The sequence below is a fragment of the Plasmodium gonderi genome (genome assembly GCF_002157705.1).
Source record: "Plasmodium gonderi DNA, contig: Chr05, whole genome shotgun sequence".
Taxonomy (NCBI): domain Eukaryota; phylum Apicomplexa; class Aconoidasida; order Haemosporida; family Plasmodiidae; genus Plasmodium; species Plasmodium gonderi.
In genome coordinates, this window is record NW_021628930.1 from 763,461 (window position 1) to 787,542 (window position 24,082).

The following is a 24,082-nucleotide window of genomic DNA, read 5'->3' on the forward strand; positions in this document are numbered from 1 at the left end:
TGTTTTTGCCTCGTCCTGTTTTTGCCGCGTCCTGTTTTTGCCTCGTCCTGTTTTTGCCTAGTCCTGTTTTCCTCTCGTTTTGTTTTTTTCTTTTTCTTAATAATTGTCAAATTAAGAGGAGAGATATGCATAAAATAACACGTGATGTGGGCGTTCACAGAATGGGAAAATGGGTAGGTGTGAAATGCACTTAAAATTTTTGGGTACTTGAAAAAAAAAAAAAAAAAAAAAAGGAGATATAATGGGAGCGAAAAATTTCTCCTATGTTGTTATTAATATGTTGAATATGCAGTATAAAGGTGGTTATACGTAAGCGTATTTATGTATGTACACTGCTGACATGAGTTACTTGTACACATGTACCATGCACATCCAGTGAGAAGTGAGTGAAGGTGACAGACGATTAGATTTATCTAATATGTATACACACACACATATATATATATATATATATACATAGATATATATATATATATATATATATGTATAGAACTAGGTCCCACTAAGCAAACTGCGAATTATGTTTTCTTTGGCCGAAGATATGGCCTGATTAAGAGGAGTGTGGTCCTGCAATTCTCCCTCATTCATGTAAAGTCTGTTGATAATTACATTTGGATTTGTCTCCATTATAATTCCACTGTCAGCTATTTCGTCTAAAATTAAATAAACAGAATCTAGTTTCTCGAGTAGTTGTTTTTTTCCAATTTGGTTATTGGTTACGCTATTGAGACATTGTTGAACCGTTTGCATTATTTCGTGTAAAATAATTTCGTTGTCAGTTTCGTCACCCACTATATATATATTAACATCATTTATTAATAAGTAGAGAATGATATATTTATTTAAGACTAATATTTCTGTTTCGCTTGAATTTCCACCAAGTTTTTTTGCTTTATCTGTTATGTCATTTTCAAATAATTTTTGATCTGTTACCGTTCGTAAATTGTTGTATGTATCTTCAAGGTGATAATTCATGGATTCTTTACTTGAACTTTTATGGATCATTTTATTTTCTCCCTTAAATGGAAACTTGTCATTGTAATATTTCACTGCTATTCTCTTTCCATCACTATCTAGGATTATTATTGCGTCTAGTTGCTTTATCGAAACTGTTTTCATCTTTTTTCTTCTTTTTGATGTATTCCTTCAGCACCCAAACAATGGATTTGTGAATGTCAAGGTGTGTCGATAATTAATCACTTGGTGTGTTGCGGAAATTATGCAGACAAAAAAAAGATAAAAAAAAATGGGAAAAAATGGAAAAAAATAGGAAAACAAAATTATCATAATCGCAGCAACTTGCGCACTGTACAATTGTGCCCTTCTACCGTTCAGCCAAAATGTGCCAAATTGGCGTGGTATATATAAAGTATTCTGTTTGGAAATGCAAAATATATGTACATATATGTGCATGTATATATTTTTTTATTTTCCTTTTTTTTTTTTTGTGCTGGATTAGCAAAATGGACATGCACAAGTTATCACTTTTATGCGTGCATCACATGTTCAAAATTTATGAACACGTAAGTCCCGTTCCTGCTTGGGCCTGATCACTGATTTGTGTGCCGACAAGCAGAATTGACGATTTGTGTTTTTTTTTTTTTTTCTTTTATTTCTCTTGCGAAAATGCAAAAATTTTGGAAGTTCAAATTCGTGTGAAGTCAAGTGTGCTACATAGAATAAAAGGGTGATGAGCATTTTTTTTTTTTTTTTTTTTTTTTTTTTTTTTCCCTATCTTTCGTAAATCAGTCAATCCGTCCATTTTATTTTGCTTGACTGTTTTTGCTTCATTTTTTTTGCGTATTTCACCCCCTTTACTATTTTTATAACCGTTCTTGTGATTTCTTTCGCACAATTTCAATCGTTTCAATTTTTGCAGAAACAAAATCGTTGACACACTTACTACTGTTTGGTGCATTACTAAACATGCTTGCTGAAAACAACTCTCTCTGTGAGTATTTTTTTAGGAAAAAAGGCCCTCCCATTTCAACCCTTGTGGGTCCGTTTCTTCTCTCAGTACGTGAATAATGAGGCAATTTTACTTCCTCCAACAGGGAGGGTGGAAAAAGAGAATATATTCTATCCTCGTCGTTCACTGAGAACATATACATATATATACATATATATATATAGATATATGCTAAGCTATAATTTCTCCATCTTTATCGTAATACAAGCCCGAGTCATTTTATATACAAAGTTTTTATCAGAAGAGGGAAATCTTTTTTTTTTTTTTTTTTTTTTTTTTTTTTTCTGTTGCATGATATATATTTCTCCTTTTTTCCTGTTTAAGTTTTTAATTTAAATAAAAAAAAAAAAAAAAAAAAAAACATGAAAGTAAGAAGAAATAAAAAAAAAGAAAAAAAAAGAAGTTAATTAAATCTCCTTTTTGTATATTCTACTGAACAGTAATTATCCCAGTTTCACAAATGTAGTTTTATTATTTTATTTTATTTTATTTTTTGGAAGAATTTCTTAACTATGAGCTAACATTTATTTCCAGTTTATTCCACTTGACATTGCAAATGTATTGGGTACCGTATCTAAGAGGTATTCAGATTATACGTATAATAATATCTGGTCTATTTTTGTAAAGGAGCGCATTTTTTTTTTTAAAAAAAAGCATAACAAAAGATGTCGCATTTATATGAAGAAGTGTATAAAAAGAGAAAGTATTACGACAGGGCTTTATGTAATGATTATGAGGACTGGTTAAATAAAATCCAATTTTCCAAAACTGTGTATATTGGGAATTTGTCAATTTACACAACGGAACAGCAGATTTATGAGGTAAGCAGGAAACAAATTGATCAATCGTAATTTTGTCTGACTTTGTCAGGCGAAAAGCAGTTCATTAAGGTAGCTCACGCTATATATAATAGCTCACAACATAAGAAACACGAATTTATTGAACTCACCTGAATCTTTCCACCTTTTATACATTATTGCAGCACATGTGTCAAGCAGGAAATGTAGAAGACATAATTATGGGATTACATAGAACAGAGAAATCTCCATGTGGTTTCTGTTTCGTTGTCTATAAAAGTAAAGAAGGATACAAACAAGCAGTTAACTTTTTGAACAATTCCATACTAGACGGAAGAATTATACGGGTAGATGAGGATCTGGGTATTATTGGAAGAAGAAAATATGGAAGGGGAAAAACTGGAGTGCAAAAGAGGGATGAAAGAAATAAATATTATGATGAGGATAGACCCAAAGTTCTCGATCAGTTAGCTGACAATCATTTAATTTCAAAAAAAAGAAAACTTAACAATGCTAATATGAATACTATCCCTACCTACTATGAAAGAAATGTCAAGCAGAGAACATTGTACAATAATTATGCACACTCAGGTGATTTCAGAAATAACAATGCAGTTAATTTAAAGCCCACCGTTAAATTATACCCGAATGTTCAGCATTTAATGACATATAATAGAAATAAAAATAATAGCGGACTGTATAATTTGCACCCCAAAATGGGGAAAAAGAGACGGTTGTAATTTTTTTTTTTTTTTTTTCCGCACCCTGATTTTGGCTGCTTTTGCAAATTTGGCTAGATCTTGGTTATAGCAGTAGTAGCAGTAGTAGAAGTAGTAGTGCTCTGCTGTTTTTCCGTATCCCCATGTGTGATACAAAATTTAAGAATTATTTCAATTTCTTTATGGGCATTCCGTTTTCGTTCTACTTGAATTCTTGCACTGCCATGGAGAGACAATTAGTCTTATTCAGTCTACCCATTTGTTGTTCTTATTCAATATGCATATACCTATGCTGCTTATTTATTCGTCTAATTAGTTTGTCTCATTTGTAACACTCCCCATGTTTGCGCCTTCATAATGCACGTCTCACGACGTATGCATATGTTAGGCCACATTTTTCTGCCCCCTTTTTTTTTATGTTTTTATATGTGTTTTTTTTTTTTTTTTTTTTTTTCTCCAAATTTGGCACTCAAAAATTTTACAGAATAGCATTCATTATGCAGTTTTTTTTTTTTTTTTAAAGCTTTATAAAATCGGAGTAAAAATTGCAAACAAGTAAAAAAACAAATATGCATATATGTGTATATATATATATATATATATACAGACATATAACAAAATTTGAAACTGCTTCCTCCCCTTTTTCCTATCGTACGATATATTTCATCCACAGATATTAGCCGTTTTCTCTCCTGCTGTTAAACAATTTTTAAAATGAAATGCATACAGAAAAAATCAGAGGGAATATACAAAAGCCGGGAAACGGCAAGGGGAGGGAGGGGCCAGCTGGGAAGGAAAAGCCATAGTCATACGTGTCACACCACCGTGCATACGGTCAAACGTACCATCAAACATACGATCACAAGTACGGTCAAACGTACCACCACACATACGACCACACGTACGGTCAAACGTACCACCCTCAGCGGGACCGAAGGAAGGGAAAGAGCGTAGCTCCTTCGGACAAACTAAAAATGTTTCACGATAGTGTTGTAAAAATTGTCGAAATCTTTTATGCCCCGCTTGATGTCAAAATGGAGGACGTTACAATTCAAATTTTTAAAAAAATTAATAATTGGTAAGTTAGTCGATTGGTATGAATCCAATCTGTGTGCAATAATTTCGTTATTATCATCACTTCTTTTGAGCAAATTTGCATTTCCATTACAAATTTTGCATTCTGTAGATGGCAAAATGGGAGGCATATCATAGTTATTGTCTCTTATATCAGCAACATTAAAATTGTTATTACATTGAGCACAAATTCTTCTCCCACTCAATTTTTTAATTAATATATGTTTTGGCAAATGTATGTTGACAAATAAATCAATATCTGTGATTTTCACTAATTCGCTGCTTTGATATATATTTCGTGGAAACCCATCCAATATGAACCCTTTAAAATTGTTATAACCTTTGATTATTGTTTTGTTTATTTCATCCTTTACAATATTTATGATTAAGTCATCGTTCACTAAATTTCCGCTCGTGACTATTTTCTTAACTTCTCTTCCCACACAGCTTTCTTTTTTTATTTCCTCTCTCAATATGTTTCCTATATTTATGTGCTTTAACTTTTCTTTTTTGGACAAAATTTCCGCAAAGGTTCCTTTACCGACTCCCGGTGCACCGAACAGAACGATTTTCATTTCCACATTTATTTGTTACCACGATTTTTGCCCCTTCTCCTGCTTAGCTGTTTTGCTGCTTAGCTGTTTTGCTGCTTAGCTGTTTTGCTTCTTAGCTATTTTGCTTCTTAGCTATTTTGCTGCTTAGCTATTTTGCTGCTTATCTGCTTCGCCAGTTTATGGGGGATATTCGTTTTGTGTGCCTTACATACTACTTCTCTCCTTTCGGATTGTTCGTATATTTCTGTAGGAACATTTCTGAACGGGAATTTATATTTGCGAAGTTTGAGATATGTCACAACTTTTTTCTCAGGCAAGGGGGAATGTTATCAAAGTTTCCATCTTCTGTATTTCCCCCATCCCCCATATATACATATTCATGTAAGTAGTTTTTCTTTTTTACCTCTTCAGGTATGAGCCACGAGTTGACACGATTACGTGTAAATTACATGAAAAATGATGCTCTACCCCACTTGTACATATATTACATATATATATATATGTATAAATACATACATGGAGAGATTTATTTATTTCAAAACTTGTGGGTGCATTCCTTCTGAAGTAGATTCGAACTAATTCATCGGGTTCCTTTGGTAATATAGAAAAAAAAAAAAGTGCTTCATGAGTACACCTCAAAAAAAAAAAAAAAAAAAAAAAAAAAAAAAAAAAAAAAAAAAAAAAAAAAAAAAAATTATAAAAAAAAAAAAAAAAAAAAAAAAAAAAAAAAAAAAAAAAAAAAAAAAAAAAAAAAAAAAAAAAAAAAAAAAACTCAAAACACATAACATAAAACACAGGGAAAATGTTCAGAACGATTTCACCATTTTTCACATAACTATTTCCAGAATTGTTTGTTCGTGTATATAAACTTATTATATTTATCTCTTTTTACGTTATCTCTTATGCGTATGAAAATTTCATATCTTAATTTTGTAGAAAAGTATAATTTAATGAGATCATTTTGGCAATTCAGCAGTAGGTGCACTAGATGATTTACATTGCTTTCCCATTTGGAAACTGGTCCTTTGTGTTCCGATATGTATACATAAATATATATATATATGTATGTATATTATTTTTTTTTTTTTTTCGCATACCCCCATACTTGTTACACATTCCCATTTCGGCCATCCGCTAATCGTACAAATAATCCGATATTAAATAGTTCATGTTTTTTCTGAACGACCTGAACAAGTCATAATTAATTCTCTGGAAAAGCTTTTTCGCGTAAAAGATGAAAATGTTAGTCTCCTTATCAATCAGTTTGTCATCATAGGAGGTGGTCATGGGTACAAAAAAAATGTTATAAAATGGATGAATTTTATTCTCATTGGCCATTTTTAACATAGTTAATAAATTCTCAAATGAGTTTAAACTGATGTTTGGTTTGGGAAGACAGTATTCGTGAAAGTGACTTTTGAAATTGTCTAAAAAAATTTTGTAAAATTGGTAGGCTTGCTCAAATGAGAAGAAAATGGGAATGTATTTTTTCCCGTCTTTCGTTTCTAGCTGTATGATGAGAGTATCTCGATCAATCAATTTATATTCTTTCGTCCCATCGTTCAGTTCCTTTAGACTTTGTCCATCTGCCCTCTGAAGCGTGTACGTCAAAAAAACGCTTGGATACAACTCAACCTGAACTTTTTTCTTTAAATTGTGTGGAAAAAATAACTCATAAAAACTCTTTTTAATCACAGATTTGTGGAGAATTATCTTATTAATATAGTATACAGGGGTGCCATAAAAAACCTTTTTATTTTTCAGCACATGTTGTAATTGGTTGTAGTGAGGTATTAAGACAAAATCGATTCGAGAACTGTGGGAATCTTTTAGCTGGAGAAAATATTTTAAGTTGGTTAATTTTATCTTGGTTCCAAAGAAAAGCTTATTATTTTTTTTTTCCTTTAGATTTTTATTATATAAATGTAAAATGTCATCTTTGTAAGCTTCAGCAGTTTTCAAATCAAAAAAAAAAATTCCAAAGGTGTTATAGTTGTGTACATTGTCTAAATTTATTTCTCTTCTTCTGTTTTGATTAAATTTTATCAATGGGAATAGTTCCTCTTTGTTATGGTCACTTTTTTCGAAAAATGTGTAGTCGTGTTGATTGTCCCCACAAGAGATAGAATGTTCCTCATGGGAATCGTTACGGTGATTGTAACTTGAATTCGTGTCAAGGTTAGGTTTTACATTAACCTTGTTTTCTCTTTTTTCATTTTTTTTTTTACTCTCCTTTTCATCCTTATTATAGTCTACATTAAACGACAAAATTGCCTCGTCAAATTCGTTGGTTACAACAAAAAGAGGAACATTTTCCAAATTTTTCATTTCATATTTATTCTCATTTTTTTTAAAAAAAAGAAAATTCAGTTTTCTTAATAATTTATATTTATATGAATTGTTTGTTATTTCACTTTGTATAGGGTTTATTACATGCACAGGTTGTTGTTTGTTCAATGTTACAATTTTCCTACCTTCCAAAAGTAAACTATGATTTGGTGACAAACTCAAGTAAAGAAAACTAATTAAAAAGTACAGTAGGAGTCTATTCAAATAGAGTAAATGCATTTTAATGCATAAAAATTACATTCCTTTTTTTTTTTCTTTTTTTTTTTTTTTTATCATGCCCCTCCAGGGACATTTGATGCGCCGTGTGTGTGTCAGTAGCTAGCAACGAGAGTGTGGAGGGGAGGAGTTGGCTCTGCTAGCATATATCCTATGATGTTTTCTTCACATTAGAAGTTATATCCCTTCACCGTTGAAGTTGTGCCTATTCAACAACCAGATAATTTATGAGAACCTCCCCCCCCCTCGTATCCGAATCTCCTGAAAGAGATAAAAGGTGAAGTGGAACACAGAAAAAACGTTACACGTTTGTGGAGTGGTTGCAGAAAGAGATCGTAAAATTGCGAAACCGTGCTTTAGTCATGTTGTGTGTAACTAGTGTTTTGTTTACTTTGTTCTTCACCCTTACTTGATTTTACTTCATTCTTCTCTATTGATTAACTTCTCTTTTTTTTTGTACACTTTTTTTGTTTCTGTTTTGTTTTGTTTTATTTTATTTATTTATTTTATTATTTTTTTTTTTTTGCTATCCTATTCATGCTTTCATACTTTTTTTTTTTTTTTTTTTTTTTCTTCCTGTTCATTTTTTCATACCTTTTTTTTTTTTTTTTTTTTTTTTTTTTTTTTTTTTTTTTTTTTTTTTTTTTTTTTTTTTTTTTTTTTTTTTTTTTTTTTTTTTTTTTTTTTTTTTTTTTTTTTTTTTTTTTTTTTTTTTTTTTTTTTTTTTGCTATCCTATTCATGCTTTCATACTTTTTTTTTTTTTTTTTTTTCTTCTTCCTGTTCATATTTTCATACCTTTTTTTTTTTTTTTTTTTTTTTTATTTTTTTTTATTTTTTTTTTTTTTTTTTTATTCTTTTTTTTTTTTTTTTTTTTTTTTTTTTTTTTTTTTTTTTTTTTTTTTTTTTTTTTTTTTTTTTTTTTTTTTTTTTTTTTTTTTTTTTTTTTGTTTTTTTTTTTTTTTTTTTTTTTTTTTTTCTTTTTCCTGTTCATATTTTCATACCTTTTTTTTTTTTTTTTTTTTTTCTAATCTGTTCATAATTTTTTTTACTTTTTCATACTCATAATTTTTTTTTTTTTTTTTTTTTCTCTATCCTATTCATAATTTTTTTTGTTTGTTTTTTATCTTTTGATTCTCTTACCCTTAGATTACCGTTTTTTTTTTTTTTTTTTTTTTTTTTTTTTTTTTTTTTTTGCCTTTTTAAATTTCCGGTGAAGTAACGCTTTTTAAACCAGAATTACACCTGAACTTTTCTCATTAATATTTTTTTTTTTTTTTTTTTTTTGTTATTTGACTTCTACATGACGTGCTTGTGTGAATAAATGCATACCTAAAACACACATGTAAATGTACACATTTATTTTTTTTTTTTTCACGCAAACATGTACCTTTTTCATCGTGAGATTTCCACACGACGTGATAAGTAACCGGTGTTCATTGAATTTCCACATGTGTAGAACTAACCTGATGAATTCCGAGTACGACTCGTTGCATAGTAATGTAACTCTTACCGAGAAGGAGGACACAGCATAACTAACATACTCTTCCTTCCATCCCTCTCATACATATAATCCTAATTACCTCATCACACTAAGCCCATGAGAGAGTTACCTCGTCCCTATCCCGAGCGCAATGGGAATAACAGCACACTGGAAAATCCACTTAACACACTAAGTAATATACAAATTGACAAATTTTATATTCAGAATATAAGATGGAACATAAAAAAAAAAGTAGATATGTTAATGCGTAAAATATTTCCCATAACGTTAAAAGAAGAGGAAAAAAGATTTAAAGTAATCATTGAAAAAAAAAAAAATTATGATAATTTCCGATGTCCTATATGTATGTTAATATTGTACAAACCAGTGAAAACAAAATGTAGTCATTTGTTTTGCAAGGAATGTATAGAACAAGTTTTAAAAAAATTTGATTATTGCCCAATGTGTAGGGAAAATATAAAAGAGTTCAAATTAGAACATGTACGAAATAGTTTCTTGGGGAATGAGTACACAAGTATAAAAATTAGATGTTGGAGTTGTAGCCAGATTACTGATATAAAGAATTATGAGACACATTTGCAAAATCATTTGAATAAAACAGAAGATGCAGTTATGTCTGTTCCTTACTGTTCCACTGTTCCTCCAAGTGGGAATAGCAGTACCTTACTAAGCACAAGCACAACAAGTGGTACTCTCATCGACAGTGCATTAGGCAGTATCTTGTGCTCAGGTAGAAATATTCAAGAAGATCTGACAACAACCCTTCTCATTCGTACATTGAGTCCGTTTTTTAATAAACGAATAAACGTACTAAATCGATGGAAATTTGTGAAAACTGTGATGGAGAATGAACTTAACATGGACATTCGCAGCCTGCATCTACTATACGGAAAAATAGCAAAAGACGAAGCACAAAATGGGAAGGATGCCAGAAATATAAACGTGAATGCAAGTGTGAGTGTGAATGTAAACACAAATACAAACTCAAGTAGAAGTAGAAGCAGGACTGTGGACCCACGTGAGTGCCACTTCGAAATAATGAGCATGGATGATATTACATTCGACACTTTCATACTTGTGCAAATAAAATGGGGAAAAAAAAAACAGACGTACGCATCTGAGAGAAGAGACAACGACAATATATGTGGCTCAAACTTATGCGCCCAATTTGGAGATCTCAAAGAAGATGAAGAAAATAAGAACAATTTCCACGAAAAGAGGGAGGGGTACTACAATGGACAATCAAGCAACAGTGGTAAAATACACATACTAGACAATTTCGAAGGATATCAAAAGAGGAAATTAAAAAAAAATAAAACAAACAGATATTTTTATGTCTTATGTGAGTATAATGCAAAGGGTTTGTTTTTTACCTTAATAAAAAATATCCCCATTTTTAAAAACATGAATATGGCAAAAAGTGTTATTTATAGGAGAAGAAAAATGTATGAACATGCGCAGAAAGAGGAAGAAAGTAAGGATCTTCACCCACCATATGATGAGTTAATTAACTTCTTAACAGAGTTAAACGAGAAAGTAAAAAGAAAAACGTATCATAAGTACTTTTATAATGCTATCCATTTATTTTACGAATTGTTAAATTCATATTCGAAGCATCAACTGTCTAACACAAATTTGGATGTAAAAAGGATCCATTTTAAAAATAATCAATTGGAAGACGTGGAATTTATGCTTCTACTTTTTTACTTGAAATATGAATACTCATTACCAAAACATGTTGATTACAGTGCTATGTATTACTGCACAAATTTTTTAGAGAAAATAATGAATTCTGAAAAAAAAGTTGATTATACCATATTCGTGACTAATATATATACATATAATCAGAATAATATAAGCACCCTGGATAAAAAACGATGGATAGATGACCAGCAAAACAAATCGAATTTGATTGTAAATGCTGCCAACTATTCATTAAGAAAGGCAGACGTCGATGTTCATTTTGTGCTTCGCGTGAAGAGAGGAAAAATAAATATTACTGAAAAAAAGCAACAACAAGAGTGTGTAAACGAGGGTGATATGGATGGTAAGAGTTGCAAGAATGGCAAGAATGGTGAACATGGCCAACATGGTGCTAACCAACGGACGAGTCAAATGAATGCAGAGTCTTTCCCTTGCAAAGTTAATTATAACTACTATGATTCTGTAAAAGATATATGCTATATTATGTTATCTTACACGCACATGGGATTTCAGTGGGAAGTTAACGAATCCTTGGATTTTTTAAAAACAAAAGATATCATTCCTAACAAAACGATGGATGTATTTTTTAGTATTGAAAAATTGATACTCTGCTTTTTCACTCTTCGAAATAAGAAGTATAATCCTTTATTTTGGAATTCCACTCATCTTCTTCAGTACCTTTTGCAATTTTGCATGGAATCATATATGGGAAAATAAAAAAAATATGTACATGTAAATACACAGGGATTGTGATAGAATCCATAGCACAGCAATGATTCATCAAGGAAGATTAACCTTCTCATTTATTGAGTTCGAGGATTTTCCCTCTTATAACAAAATCTCACCAAAAAAAAAATAAAAGCCACTTACAGCTACACATATTAGAAGCAACTGTGTTATCCTCTCTCTATGATACGCTCCACGTATTTCAAGTTCATTTGGAACCCATTATTTGAATCCGTAATTTTTGGAGGCCACTTAAAATCAGCCTTCTCTTTCCTTTTCTCAAAAATATGCATGAACATAGAAAATGTACTGTATTTATATATATATGTTCACATTTCGTAAGATGAGAAGAATACACTCCAATACAATAGTGTAGTGTAGGTGTCAAAAATGTACAAACCTTTTTCTATACATCGTTAGTGTATTCCTACATTTATGTTCGCACATGGTATTTTTTTTTTTTTTTTTTTTTTTTTTTTTTTTTTTTTTTTTTTTTTTTTTTTTTTTCTTTTTTTTTTTTTTTTTAGTTTGTTTTTTTTTTTTTTTTTTTTTTTTTTTTTTTTTTTTTTTTTTTTAGTTCTTTCATTTTCCATGCTGTTATACATACACGAGGAATGGGCAGTTTTTTATGATTGTCATTTGGTTTTCCAAATGGGTTAAAAAACAATCTACACCTTAACTACTCTTTTTTTTTTTTTTTTTTTTTTTTTTTAACATTCATTATGTTGACCATTTCGGTTGAACTTTTAAAATAGACAGTTGGATTTAATGTATTCCTTTGTTTTTCCTTTCACCCCCATTTGTTGATCATACACTCATTGGTGGGAACATCATTTTACACAATTCCTTTCATACACATGGGTAAAAAGCTGCATATCCAAGGGTTTTTCATTCTCTCCTGTGTAACACCTCTCATATAGAAGAAATTATATGAATGTCATATATAAGACAGAACCTTTTTATATCTACATTATTATCAATAGCTTTTAACTTACATGATCTCGTGTAGTTATTAACAATCCATGGCAAAAAAAAAAAAAAAAAAAAAAAAAATTGACCTCAATTTCTAAACTGCCAATTTGGTGAAAGCTTGAGAAGAAGGGGATTTTTTTTTTTTTTTTTTTTTTTCATTGCTACTTTCCATTTTTTAACTATACATAAAAACTTTTAACTTTTTCCTAATTGGCAAAAATTTGCAAACTTACGTGGCTCTAACGTGTTTACGCAGAAGGACAAAAAGTCGTTTTCCATTTTGGATACTCTTAAAATATATACATATATATATATATATATATTTTCTTTTTTATGCCATATTTTTTTTTTGATGGAGAATAGTATTTTTCAAGGTTTCTGCTCAGGCAAGTCATATGTACATAACAAAATAAGACATTTTACGTCCATATATAATACATACACATGTGCACGTAAATAAAAAGAAGTACATGTGTGGGCTTACATAAATGCATGCATATATGTATATATGTGTTATGCAGAACGCACATGTTGGAAGCATACACATGTCATTCCCGTTTGTTGCAATGTTATAAATTCCTTTCTAATTGCCACATAATTTCTCATGGGTTAAATTTGAAAAAAAAAAAAATAAATAATTAAAAAGGAGGAGCATGTATTATTTCTATTCTTGTTCTGAATCTGGATTAAAATGGGGTAGCTGTCGTCACTGCCATCGCCATTTTCATCATCATTATGACCATATATCAATGTCATCAGAAAAAGCTTTTTTTTTTTTTTTTTTTTTTTTTCTTCCCAACTGTTATGGGGCTCGTGGAGTGTTTTGTTTTTGCTACACACAAGGATAACGGCACGTTAATGGTGGTGCTCTTTCTCTCTATTTACTTCTTTCATTTTTCACTCCTGCTGTTTATACCCTCTACTGTTGCTTATACCTCTACTGCTGTTTATACCTCTACTGTTTTTTCATACACTCTATTTCTTTTCTTCCCTTACAGAAATTACTCACATTCATCTACATTTTTTGAGTTTAATTAACTGTCTTCTCTTCCAGTTTGCCCTGATTGAAGGTCTACTCTTAGCAGACAGATGACCTTTCACTCGTAATCCTCTATATTTCTTACCAGCAGATGTCAATCCTCTTAATTCTCTATGTTTATGTACAGGGTTGCAAATCCAATTAATTTTTGCATTATTTCGTATGGCCTTATGCATGGGATCAACTAGAATAACTTCATAATATTTATATACAGCATCTTGACCAACCCAATAGCTATTTAAAACTCGTAAATTTCCACAAATACTTTTTCCAACTTTTCCTTCAGCAACACTTTTTAAATTTCTCGTTGACTTTTGTTTGTGCACACCTTGATGTTTTGGTTTTCCATGTACTACACCTTTTCTAACTCTTTTCTTTCTATCACCTCTTCTAACTCTAACACGATATATTACAAATCCTTGTATTGCTTTATATCCTAACCTTTTGGCTTTATCGGGTCTACTGGGTTTCGACACTCGGTGCACTACTGGCAATTGCCTATCAATCGGGGAGGGGGAGAACACACACGCAAATACACAAATGAAGATGAAGTAGGTGAAAAAATGTGACAATCGTGAAATGTTAGGAGTTTACAGTTCAGTATCATGCATTCATTCAGATAATTCTACGCTAGTACAGGGTATAACATATCAAGTCCGATGAAAACTGCTAACACGTCATGTATGTCTCTCATGATCGAAAAGAGGAAAAAAATTTATATATGTACAAAGATGAATATATATTTCAATATATTTTCCTCTCCTTTTCTCATTATCAGCACATTCTTCTATATTTCACTTCGAATGGAATTTTTACCTGTATTCCCAAGTTCTAACCCGAAGCAAAAAATGCATGGCATCCGATTGTTTCTTCTTCCATATTTCTTGAATGTACTTATAAGCTCCCATTTTTTTTTTTTTTTTATTCCTTTACTGTTATGTTAGATGGTGTATCTGCAAAAGGATTTTATTTTGGAACGAATTTATATTTTAAGCAGAATTTGTGCTTTGCGAAGAATTTATATTTTGGCTCTTCTATTGGATCGTAAAAAAAAAAAAAAAAATGGCCGAAGTATTGATACAATTGTGTGAGCCAGCAAAAAGGCGAATGGGCAAAAATCTTTTACTTTTATCTTTATCTTTATCTTTACCTTTACCTTTAGCAGAGGAGAAGGTATATGGTTCATGCATGTATATTTATCTTTATTAGTATACAACAATGATCCTCTGAGAAAGTTGCTTTTTTTTTTTTTTTTTTTTTTTTTTCCTTTTTACCCTTACTCTTGTTTTTATTCTTGTTGTTTTTTTTTTTTTTTTTTTTTTTTCTTTATAATTTTTTTTTTTTTTTTTTTTTTTTTTTTTTTTTTTTTTTTTTTTTTTTTTTTTAATTATTTTTTTTTTTTTTTTTTTTATTCCTTATTTTTCTCTTTCGAGTTCTTTTTCTCCCGCTTTCCTTACTGCGCATATATATATGTATGCAAGTGGGGGAAGAATTTTTTATCTTTTTTATATTTATATAACTTTTTTTTTTTCGACCGTTGAGTTGGCAACTACTGGATTGGATAATATTAGATATGACGACGGGGACACGACCTGCACCCGAATCAACAGTTAATTTTTTTTAAGTGTTTACATAAATGTATTTACAATCCATAAATAATCATACCATATATCGTGTTATATTTTATACACATATAATATTATATGCGCTTCATAAATAGATATGTATAATATATATATAATGCATTAAGTAAAATAAAATATATGCCTTTTTTTTTATGCACAACACATAGTTATTTTGAACGATTTTTTTTTTTTTTTTTTGTTGTTTTTCCCATCAACCTTTGCTTCACTATATGAATTTAAAAACTAAAATTGAAAATGTACAAAAATATACACTTATGAAGATATTATTATATATATATAACCAACATTGTGTCATGTTCAGAATTAGGGGGAGTAAAAATGTATAACGACGGTGTAGTTATATATATTAAGAGAGATATGGCATTTATATATATATTTAAAAAAAAAAAAAAAAATTTACGTCACTCTGTGTCGTTTAAAAGGGTATATGTTTTTTCTCTGCATTCTTTTCCCTAGTTATATTTTTACTACACATAATAATATATATTATATTCATAATTCATACCTTAATACAGTACATTATATATCGTGTAAGCTTTTTTTTTTTTTTTTTTTTTATTGCCAAACTGCTTTCCATTGAATATATGGAATTGCACGGCTTTATGGGGACGCACTCAGTAGATATATGGATAGATAAAGAAAAAACATATAACTCCAACCGTATGTTCTCATAATATAATGACAAGAGGGACAAGGTCATGAAATGGGGATGAAGGAATTGAGCTACTTACAATCTTTTTTGAAATTTGTCCTCATCTTATCATTATCAATATGTTTTTCCTTTTTTGTAATATGCTAGTACGCTTTTTTTTTTTTTTTTTTTTTTTTTTTTACGCTTGTTATATATATACACTTTTTACCTTTTTATATGTACCAGTTGAGAGCCCTGCTTGTAAAGGTACATATTTCGGGGGGTATATACATATATATATATATATATATATATATATATGTGTATATATTTATATATCTACCTTACCTCCATCCCCTTATTCTAACTGAGATTTAGAATGTTTATTCAATTGCATGTAATATATAGGTGCTGATATCACTGGTTTCGTTGTTGAGAAAAATCTTTTTTTCATTTTTTCATTTTTTCATTTTTTCATTTTTTCATTTTTTTTTTTTCGTTCAATAATTGTACGAAATATTTCATTTATTTTCTGATTCATTAATTTTTTTTTTTTTTTCATGTTAAATGGCTTTCATAAGTAGTTCAGTTCTTATGCAGTTACTTTTTGAAAACCTGGTTTGACAAAAAAAAATAGAAAGAGATTGAAATTGAGGGGGTGGTGGGGGGGAGACTGTAAAATGGGATTATTCACACTTTTCATTAAGAACAAATAAAAATGCAGTATTCCAAATGTTGTGGATGTAATGTGTATTTAAACCTGTAACACAAACGTCTGGATATGGGTACACATCGACCATTTCGCGTGGTAATGTTGCTTTTCGTGCAACGAACAAATCTAACATGTATATATATATATATATATATACATATATATACTTGCACAAACACATGCACACTTAGAAGTCTGCATAAGTAAGCACAAATTCTATACACACAACACTATGTGCATATGCCATCTGCATATAATCACATTCATCATTAAAAAGGATTAAACTGTTTTTTCTCCCCTAAGAAAATAAACTCTTAACAGGGGAATACAAAAAAAAAAAGAAAAAAAAAAAAAAGAGTACCAATTAAAAAATTTATGTAGGCATGGATCATTATATATATATATATATATATATACGAATTAATACATTTATATGTATATTCCTAGTTTATTTTCTTTAATACACCATCGCATACAAATGCATAAGTATTGATTTGTATTTATATATATATGTAGATAAAACATGGGCTCCTTCTTCTCCCTTCTTTGCGTAATGTGAAGGAGAGGAAAATCATGTGAAGCCTTCTTCATACGTAGTGTTAGAATGTAGGTTCATGTTAAAACACCGCAGTGTGCAGAAGATATATATACTCTTTATATATATATATATATATATATGTATATACTTCTTGACCTTTCGAATTACTTGAACGAATTTCGAAAATGCAAAAATGTGTATTGATAAATACTACCAAAAAAAAAAAAAAGTTAAGGGGGAAGTGCATATTCTTGCAATATACACTACATAGAACTGGTATAGAATTACAATTCTTCCAAAAATAGACGCATCGTCCAATTTTGAAAAAATTGTGCACCTGTTAACAGGTTAGAACAGAGGCAAAGGGAGAATAAAGGAAAACAAAAAAGGGAAGAAAAGTATCTTGTAAAAAAAGAGCCAACATAGAAGATGTCTTCCCTTTCAAATGAACAAATTGAGACAATTTCTAAATTAAAAATGCACAAGGTGGAGGAAATAAAATCTTAAAAATGGAAAAAAACAACAGCAAAAAAAAAAGAAAAAAAAAAAAAAAATATATATATATGTATATAGGGAAATTGCTATAAAATAGCTCTGCTGTGCAAATCACAGCATTATGGAAAAAATGAATACAGGAAAATAAATGGTACCGGGCCGAAGGAAGGCCTAAAATAGAATTAATAAACAAATAAATAAAAGAATATATGTACATATATAATATAGGCTTCCCTTTCGACGTTGGCTCATTTTTTTATTCCCTTACTATTACGTCTTTCTTTCATTTATTTTATTTTATTTATTTATTTATTTTTTTTTTTTTATCTATCGACGTTCACAAATTCATTGATCATGCCTAATGCATTAAACAATGTTAAAAAAGAGAATGGTTTTAACTATATTTCTCTGCTTCTTTGCCGCTTTTATAAGAAGAACATAATCATTATACATTTTTAATAAAACGTTATAACGGGTTTGAACGTTACACTTTTGCAACTTCCCTTAATCTTTTGATTATGCTATGAATAACTGGACATGTGCAAAGATTAGCCAAAGAAAAGCAACAGTAAAAATGGTAGTAAAAATGGGAACAAAAATATAATTTTCAAAGAGCAACAAAATTAATAAAATAAAAAATATGGGGGGAATACAAGAACTCTTCCCCCACACAAGAAATACACATGATCTATAAACACATAGATGGGAGCAAACGACAGGGATAAGTGTCTATACAAATTGCATTAATTTAATCCATGTGTAATATAAGTTTGTTTGTTAACTTGGCAATTGCTGAATGGTGCATTTGCTACGTATATAATAAAAAAAAAAAAAAAAAAAAAAAAAAAAAAAAATTCACACACGAGTATGAATATGCACGTACTAATGATGTATAAATGCATGCATATATCCATACATACGAAGACAAGTGCATGCATACACACACAGACACTTTTTCATGTTTGGTCATGCTGCACTTGGCTATATATATATATATATATATATATAAACGTTGCTATACATGATGCCAACTCACTCCTAACCTTTATCCAACGGACGCGTACGTGTATAAATACATACACATGAAAACACATGCACGCATACACACATGAACACATAGATACAAAAAATGGGGAAATAATTAAAAAGCATCAAATGATTTAAAATTCGCAAAATTCAAAAGAAGGAAGAAAAATGTATTAATTCACATTAATAATGAGATCTTCAAAGGCATGTATGTGTAACTTGTTTGAATACAACTGGAAGTGAGTGCTCGGGGTAAATGAACATTCGTTAACTTTAATTTTTGAGCAGGTACGAAAAAATAAAATGAAAATGAAGGGAACATACAATTTTCTGCATTTGCAAGTATATACATATGTATACATGCATATATATACATATATACATATACACGGGGGTGTTTGCACATTTTACATACACCAAGCACATAAAGTTATCGATGGATGGCGCTATATACATGTTGGGATACTTCTACAACCTCATTCATATGTGTTCATATGTATGTGGAATATGAATGTTCATGTGCGTACATATAAGCACAGAGAGAATGAATACATACATACATGTCGTCCACAATGCTGTCACTTTAAATGTTATACTGAGACGTTTCAGAGCTCTCATGCCATTTATGCACATGTATCAGAAAATATAATCATATGTGTGAGATATGCACATTGTAAACAATATATGTGAAGATACATATATGCACAATACCTATATTAATATACGCAAATGCCAACATAAAATATACACTATATGCACTATCTATCTCTGACGTAGGTATTTATATTTAAATATATGTGATGTCTTAACTCATTGGGATGTGGGAATTCAAATTCAACATCATCACATTATTATAAAAAATTAAACATAACGATGAAATTATACAAAAATTGTGGCCACTAAAGCATGTATGAATGAATAATTTCTCTTTGCGAACATCGCACTACTATGGTGAGATATTCATATTCCACGATCTTCTAAATAACTGTAAAACAAGCACACATAACATATATATATATATATATATATATATATATATATATATATATGCATATACACACACAAAGAAGTATGAGAAGAAAACAACAATATTCCTCAAGTTATATACTTATTCTACAAATATCTTTATTTTCTGATTGTTCAACATGCCACCATCATAACGACCTACAATGAAAAAAAAAAAAAAAAAAAAAAAAAAAGGCATGGATGGATGAGTGGGGTAGACGGATGCGGAGGAGATATATAATTTCCAAGTATACACTTATATATAAACACAAGAACAAAAAGTACAAATCTTTCATATTCGCAATTTTTCCTAAAAAAATGCTTTTCTTTGGATAGTCTTATATTCTTAATTTATTACTAGCTGCTAGGGATGCTGATTCGAAATCTGGGAATGTTAGGCAAGCACAGCCTGAGTGTTCTCCCTGCAAAGTACAAAAAAAGATAAAAAAAAAAAAAAAAAAAAAACGAAAAAAATATGTACTAGCTATTTCACATGGAAAATAAAAAAAAAAAAAAAAAAAAAAAAAAAGAAGTAAATAACATATACACGTCGTTGCATAAATGCTAAAAAAGTATCGTACCTTGCTGGTTAACATAATGTCTGCTCGAAGAATATTTCCCATAAATCTGAACGTTTCCAAAATTTCTCTTGAATTTAAATTTTTCGGAATCTATAAAATCAGAATCAATGAATATTCGAGAGTTAGTATGCCCGTTTACACACATGTATGGACATGCACATAATGCATATGTATATACATAAAGAGTACATTCATTCGGGGAATATTATTGCACATGCGCGTTCAAAAGAGATACATGTAAATAATATGCAATACTAACATTTGTAACGATTATGTTGTGTGGCCTACTGTCATAGGACTGATTTGGCATTCTTCCCATTTTATCTTTGTACTTGTTGAACTTCATTTTGTCAACGTTTTGTTCATCTAAAAAAAAAAAAAAAAAAAAAAAAAAAAAAAAAAAAAAGGAAGTAAATACAGGAAAGAAAAAAGTATGACATGATAAACGTGGCAAAATGTACACAAAATGATATGATAATGTATAAACACGCGAAGTCTAATTAACTGCAATGTTTGGCCTAAACATGCAGAAAAACTTTCTACTTGCACAATAATGAAAATTTTCTTACACATTGGGTATTTCATATTTGGTACGTTGTTATCGTATTGAGAACTAGGAATGGGACCGTTCATGTTGCTATTCCACATATTCATGTCTGCGCAGGGGGAGGGGGAGGGGCAAAAAAACAAAAAATAAATAAAATAAATAAGATAAATAAAAACAAAAAATAAATAAAATAAATAAGATAAATAAAAATAAAAAATAAATAAACATTGCATAGTAAGGTTGCATTTTTTCCCTTAAAATACTCATTTTCGTAACAAAGTTTACAAGAGAGAAAAATAAAATTAAAAGTCTCATTCGCACGATTGAGCAATTTAAACCACTGTTGTATTACTTGGATCATTGGAAAATCCTCTTGGCTGAAAATACTTGGGAAAATTGCTGTCTTCAATGCTACTGGGATAATTCCCATACATTAGTTTATCCTCTACGTATTCGTTCATCCTCATTTCATTTGGGAGTGGCTTGGATAAAACTGCTATGTGGGGAACGGACGTACACTTTATATACAAACACACACACAATGTACACACAAAACATATACACAAGCGTGTGTACATAAAATGGATCAAATTTTTATGATGACACACCATGTGCTCATAAAAATGCACATCGCGGGAAAAATGTTAAGTAGAAAATATCCAGCAACATAGCAGAATGCAAAGGACCCACACATAAGAACAAAAAAAAAAAAAAAAAAAAAAAAGGGAGAGCGTGGAGAATTGTTTGTACCTGCATCTCCCTGGGGCTTATACACATAATAGTTTGGATTTGGAGGAAGTGACATATTTGCGTAATTTGGTTTGATGCTTGGGGGATGCGTGATATTTTTTGTGATGTTATTCTGATGTTGTTGCATGTCCATATATGAATAATCCGAGCTTTGATTCATGTAGCTGTTGGATATTAGTATATTTCTTTTATCAACGTTAATGTTAAGTGAATTAGTACTACTTTGATGATGTGGAGCCGATCTCAATGTAGGAGTTAGTGCATAATTTTCCTGTTCTATTATATTATTAATTTTATAATTCTTTTTAGAAGGGTTACTATAATATAAATTTGGTTGGAGGTTCGAATTCATGTGCATATTACTATTTGATATGCAGTTCATATTAACATTGGCTGTTTTTATACCTATGTTTGGGTTATGATTTGGTGGGTTTGGATTGTGAGAAGCACCATGTCTTGGATACATAGGAGTAATTAGGTTTGTCGTTTGTGAACTTAAATTATTGTTGTGATGATACGTAGGTTGACTCAAAATATGATGACTTGGATTGTGAACTGGGCCTGACATAGTGTTTGGCATTCCTCCAAGAGATGAACACGAGGTTAGTAACCCCATGTTCGTATTTTTTCTAAATTTCCAATTATCCGCATTTTCTTTTGTTATAGGAGGGGGTGGTGGTGGAGGAGGAGGGGGAGGAGGGCAAATGGGTAAAGAATTTGGAGTACTTGCAGGATTCTTTTTTGACATTTTCTTATTGTTCTTTTGATTATTCTTCGAAGATATGGATGCCTTTTTTTTTGCTTTTCTTAAAGAATTTTTTTTTCTATTTTTTTTCGCATTTCCTGATTTTTTTTCATTTTTCCCTCCACCCTTCTTTTCTTTGTTTGTGCCTTCAGTTTCTGCTTTTTCCAGGTCACCCTTGGGCGATTCCATTTCGCTTGCACTCTCGCATATATATCGGTATATATACGTATACGGGTATATATGTATATGTTTTTATGTATATGCAATTATGTATATGCAATTATGGATATGCATTTATGGATATTCACTTATGTATATTCACTTATGTATATTCACTTATGTATATTCACTTATGTATATGCCACTTATGGATAAGCATTTATGAATATGTGTATTGGTGGCGAAAAAGAAGGCACGAAGCAAACCAACAGAATTGTGTACCATATGGGGTTCAGGGAAGTATGCACAAAAATTTACATAATACTAATACGCGTAGTCAAAAATATAGTTTTTATAAAAAAAAAAAAAAAAAAAATGAAACAAAGTCAGGCAAAATGATGACATATAAAATTGTTATGTAATGAAATGTTACTAGGAATGCAGGAGGGGGAAGAGAGGGCTGTTAAAATTTTCTCACATCCGTTTGTATGCGTGCATAAAGTGTACATATATATATATATATATGTGTGAATCAATTTTTGCTCCGCTGAATTTCTCTTTCGTGAGGGTCACAATATGTAATAAAATAACAATTTTCGCCTTTTTCTTCTTCGAAAAGATATTGCTGCTTATCGCTGTTTCTCCTCACTTCTTATTACTACATGAGATTGCTTCTCCTACTTCCCGTTAATCATAAAATTCGGATGGGATTCACATTGAAATGTTTTTTTATAAAGTCCACTTCCACACTCTATGCCTTAAGTTTGTTCATAAATTAAAAACCTGTTTTATTTTATTCTATTCTGTTTTATTTTATTTGGTTTTCTTTTCTTTTCTTTTATTTCGTTTTACTTCGTTTTATTTTGTTTTATTTTGCTTTATTTTGCTTTATTTTGCTATATTTTGCTATATTTTGCTATATTTTGCTATATTTTGCTATATTTTGCTATATTTTGCTTTATTTTATTTAGTTTTTTTTTTTTTTTCTTCTGTGCGCATAAATTTTCACGCGTAGGTATTTGCCCCAACTCATTTAATATATATATCTCTTAAAAATTCAAGTAAAAAAAAAAAAAAAAAAATGTTGTATTACATGAAAAAAAAAAAAAAAAAAAAAAAAACATTGACGTACATTTCTCACCCACTTGCTATTTAAAAATTGAATTTAGAGTTGAATCTCCAGATCCTTCAAGTACACATGAGCGATTGATTAAAAAACAAATACATCACATATAATAAAAGCCATGTTACGTATAAACATATTAAAATATATATGCTATAACAAGAATGTGACATTTAAAAAATTACCACCGAGCTTGAGTCGTTGAAAACAAAATAAAACTATTACACACATCCATGTATACTTTTTTACACGTATAATTTTATTTTACAGTTTAGTGTAAATATTAAAAAAAAAAAAAAAAAAAAAATGTATGTGGTACTATTAAAAAAAGTTTAAATGTATGTCGTCAACCCGTACAAAGATTAGGAATGTCAGACAGTTCATCTTGGGGACCAAGTCTCAAGTACATTGTATTTGAACGTATACATATGTATGTATATATATGTATAATATATACATATTTATACCGCTGCCCATACTACTTCTATGAGCAGTTGCAAGTT

The 24,082-nt window shown here is 30.0% G+C and overlaps 7 protein-coding genes across 7 annotated transcripts; 2 read left to right on the forward strand and 5 right to left on the reverse strand.

Moving 5' to 3' along the window:
- Positions 1-492: 492 nt before the first annotated feature.
- PGO_051830 (coatomer subunit zeta) lies at positions 493-1,119 on the reverse strand (the record flags this gene model as incomplete). The annotated part of the gene is made up of 1 exon (XM_028686561.1): positions 493-1,119. One exon carries the CDS (start codon positions 1,117-1,119, stop codon positions 493-495), a length of 627 nt encoding a protein of 208 aa, XP_028542362.1.
- A 1,515-nt stretch (positions 1,120-2,634) lies between these two features.
- On the forward strand, positions 2,635-3,506 carry PGO_051840 (nuclear cap-binding protein; the record flags this gene model as incomplete). Its single annotated transcript, XM_028686562.1, has 2 exons — positions 2,635-2,790; positions 2,952-3,506. The coding sequence occupies 2 exons, from the start codon at positions 2,635-2,637 to the stop codon at positions 3,504-3,506; spliced, it is 711 nt and encodes a 236-aa protein (XP_028542363.1).
- A 947-nt stretch (positions 3,507-4,453) lies between these two features.
- PGO_051850 (adenylate kinase 1) lies at positions 4,454-5,134 on the reverse strand (the record flags this gene model as incomplete). Its single annotated transcript, XM_028686563.1, has 1 exon — positions 4,454-5,134. The coding sequence occupies one exon, from the start codon at positions 5,132-5,134 to the stop codon at positions 4,454-4,456; it is 681 nt and encodes a 226-aa protein (XP_028542364.1).
- Positions 5,135-6,247: 1,113 nt separating this feature from the next.
- On the reverse strand, positions 6,248-7,681 carry PGO_051860 (hypothetical protein, conserved; the record flags this gene model as incomplete). Its single annotated transcript, XM_028686564.1, has 1 exon — positions 6,248-7,681. One exon carries the CDS (start codon positions 7,679-7,681, stop codon positions 6,248-6,250), a length of 1,434 nt encoding a protein of 477 aa, XP_028542365.1.
- A 1,595-nt stretch (positions 7,682-9,276) lies between these two features.
- On the forward strand, positions 9,277-11,601 carry PGO_051870 (hypothetical protein, conserved; the record flags this gene model as incomplete). The annotated part of the gene is made up of 1 exon (XM_028686565.1): positions 9,277-11,601. One exon carries the CDS (start codon positions 9,277-9,279, stop codon positions 11,599-11,601), a length of 2,325 nt encoding a protein of 774 aa, XP_028542366.1.
- Positions 11,602-13,593: 1,992 nt separating this feature from the next.
- Positions 13,594-14,529, reverse strand: PGO_051880 (60S ribosomal protein L15-1; the record flags this gene model as incomplete). Its single annotated transcript, XM_028686566.1, has 2 exons — positions 13,594-14,119; positions 14,438-14,529. The coding sequence occupies 2 exons, from the start codon at positions 14,527-14,529 to the stop codon at positions 13,594-13,596; spliced, it is 618 nt and encodes a 205-aa protein (XP_028542367.1).
- A 5,248-nt stretch (positions 14,530-19,777) lies between these two features.
- PGO_051890 (RNA-binding protein) lies at positions 19,778-22,486 on the reverse strand (the record flags this gene model as incomplete). Its single annotated transcript, XM_028686567.1, has 7 exons — positions 19,778-19,833; positions 20,033-20,096; positions 20,256-20,345; positions 20,515-20,621; positions 20,825-20,911; positions 21,155-21,295; positions 21,553-22,486. 7 exons carry the CDS (start codon positions 22,484-22,486, stop codon positions 19,778-19,780), a joined length of 1,479 nt encoding a protein of 492 aa, XP_028542368.1.
- Between the last annotated feature and the right edge of the window lie 1,596 nt (positions 22,487-24,082).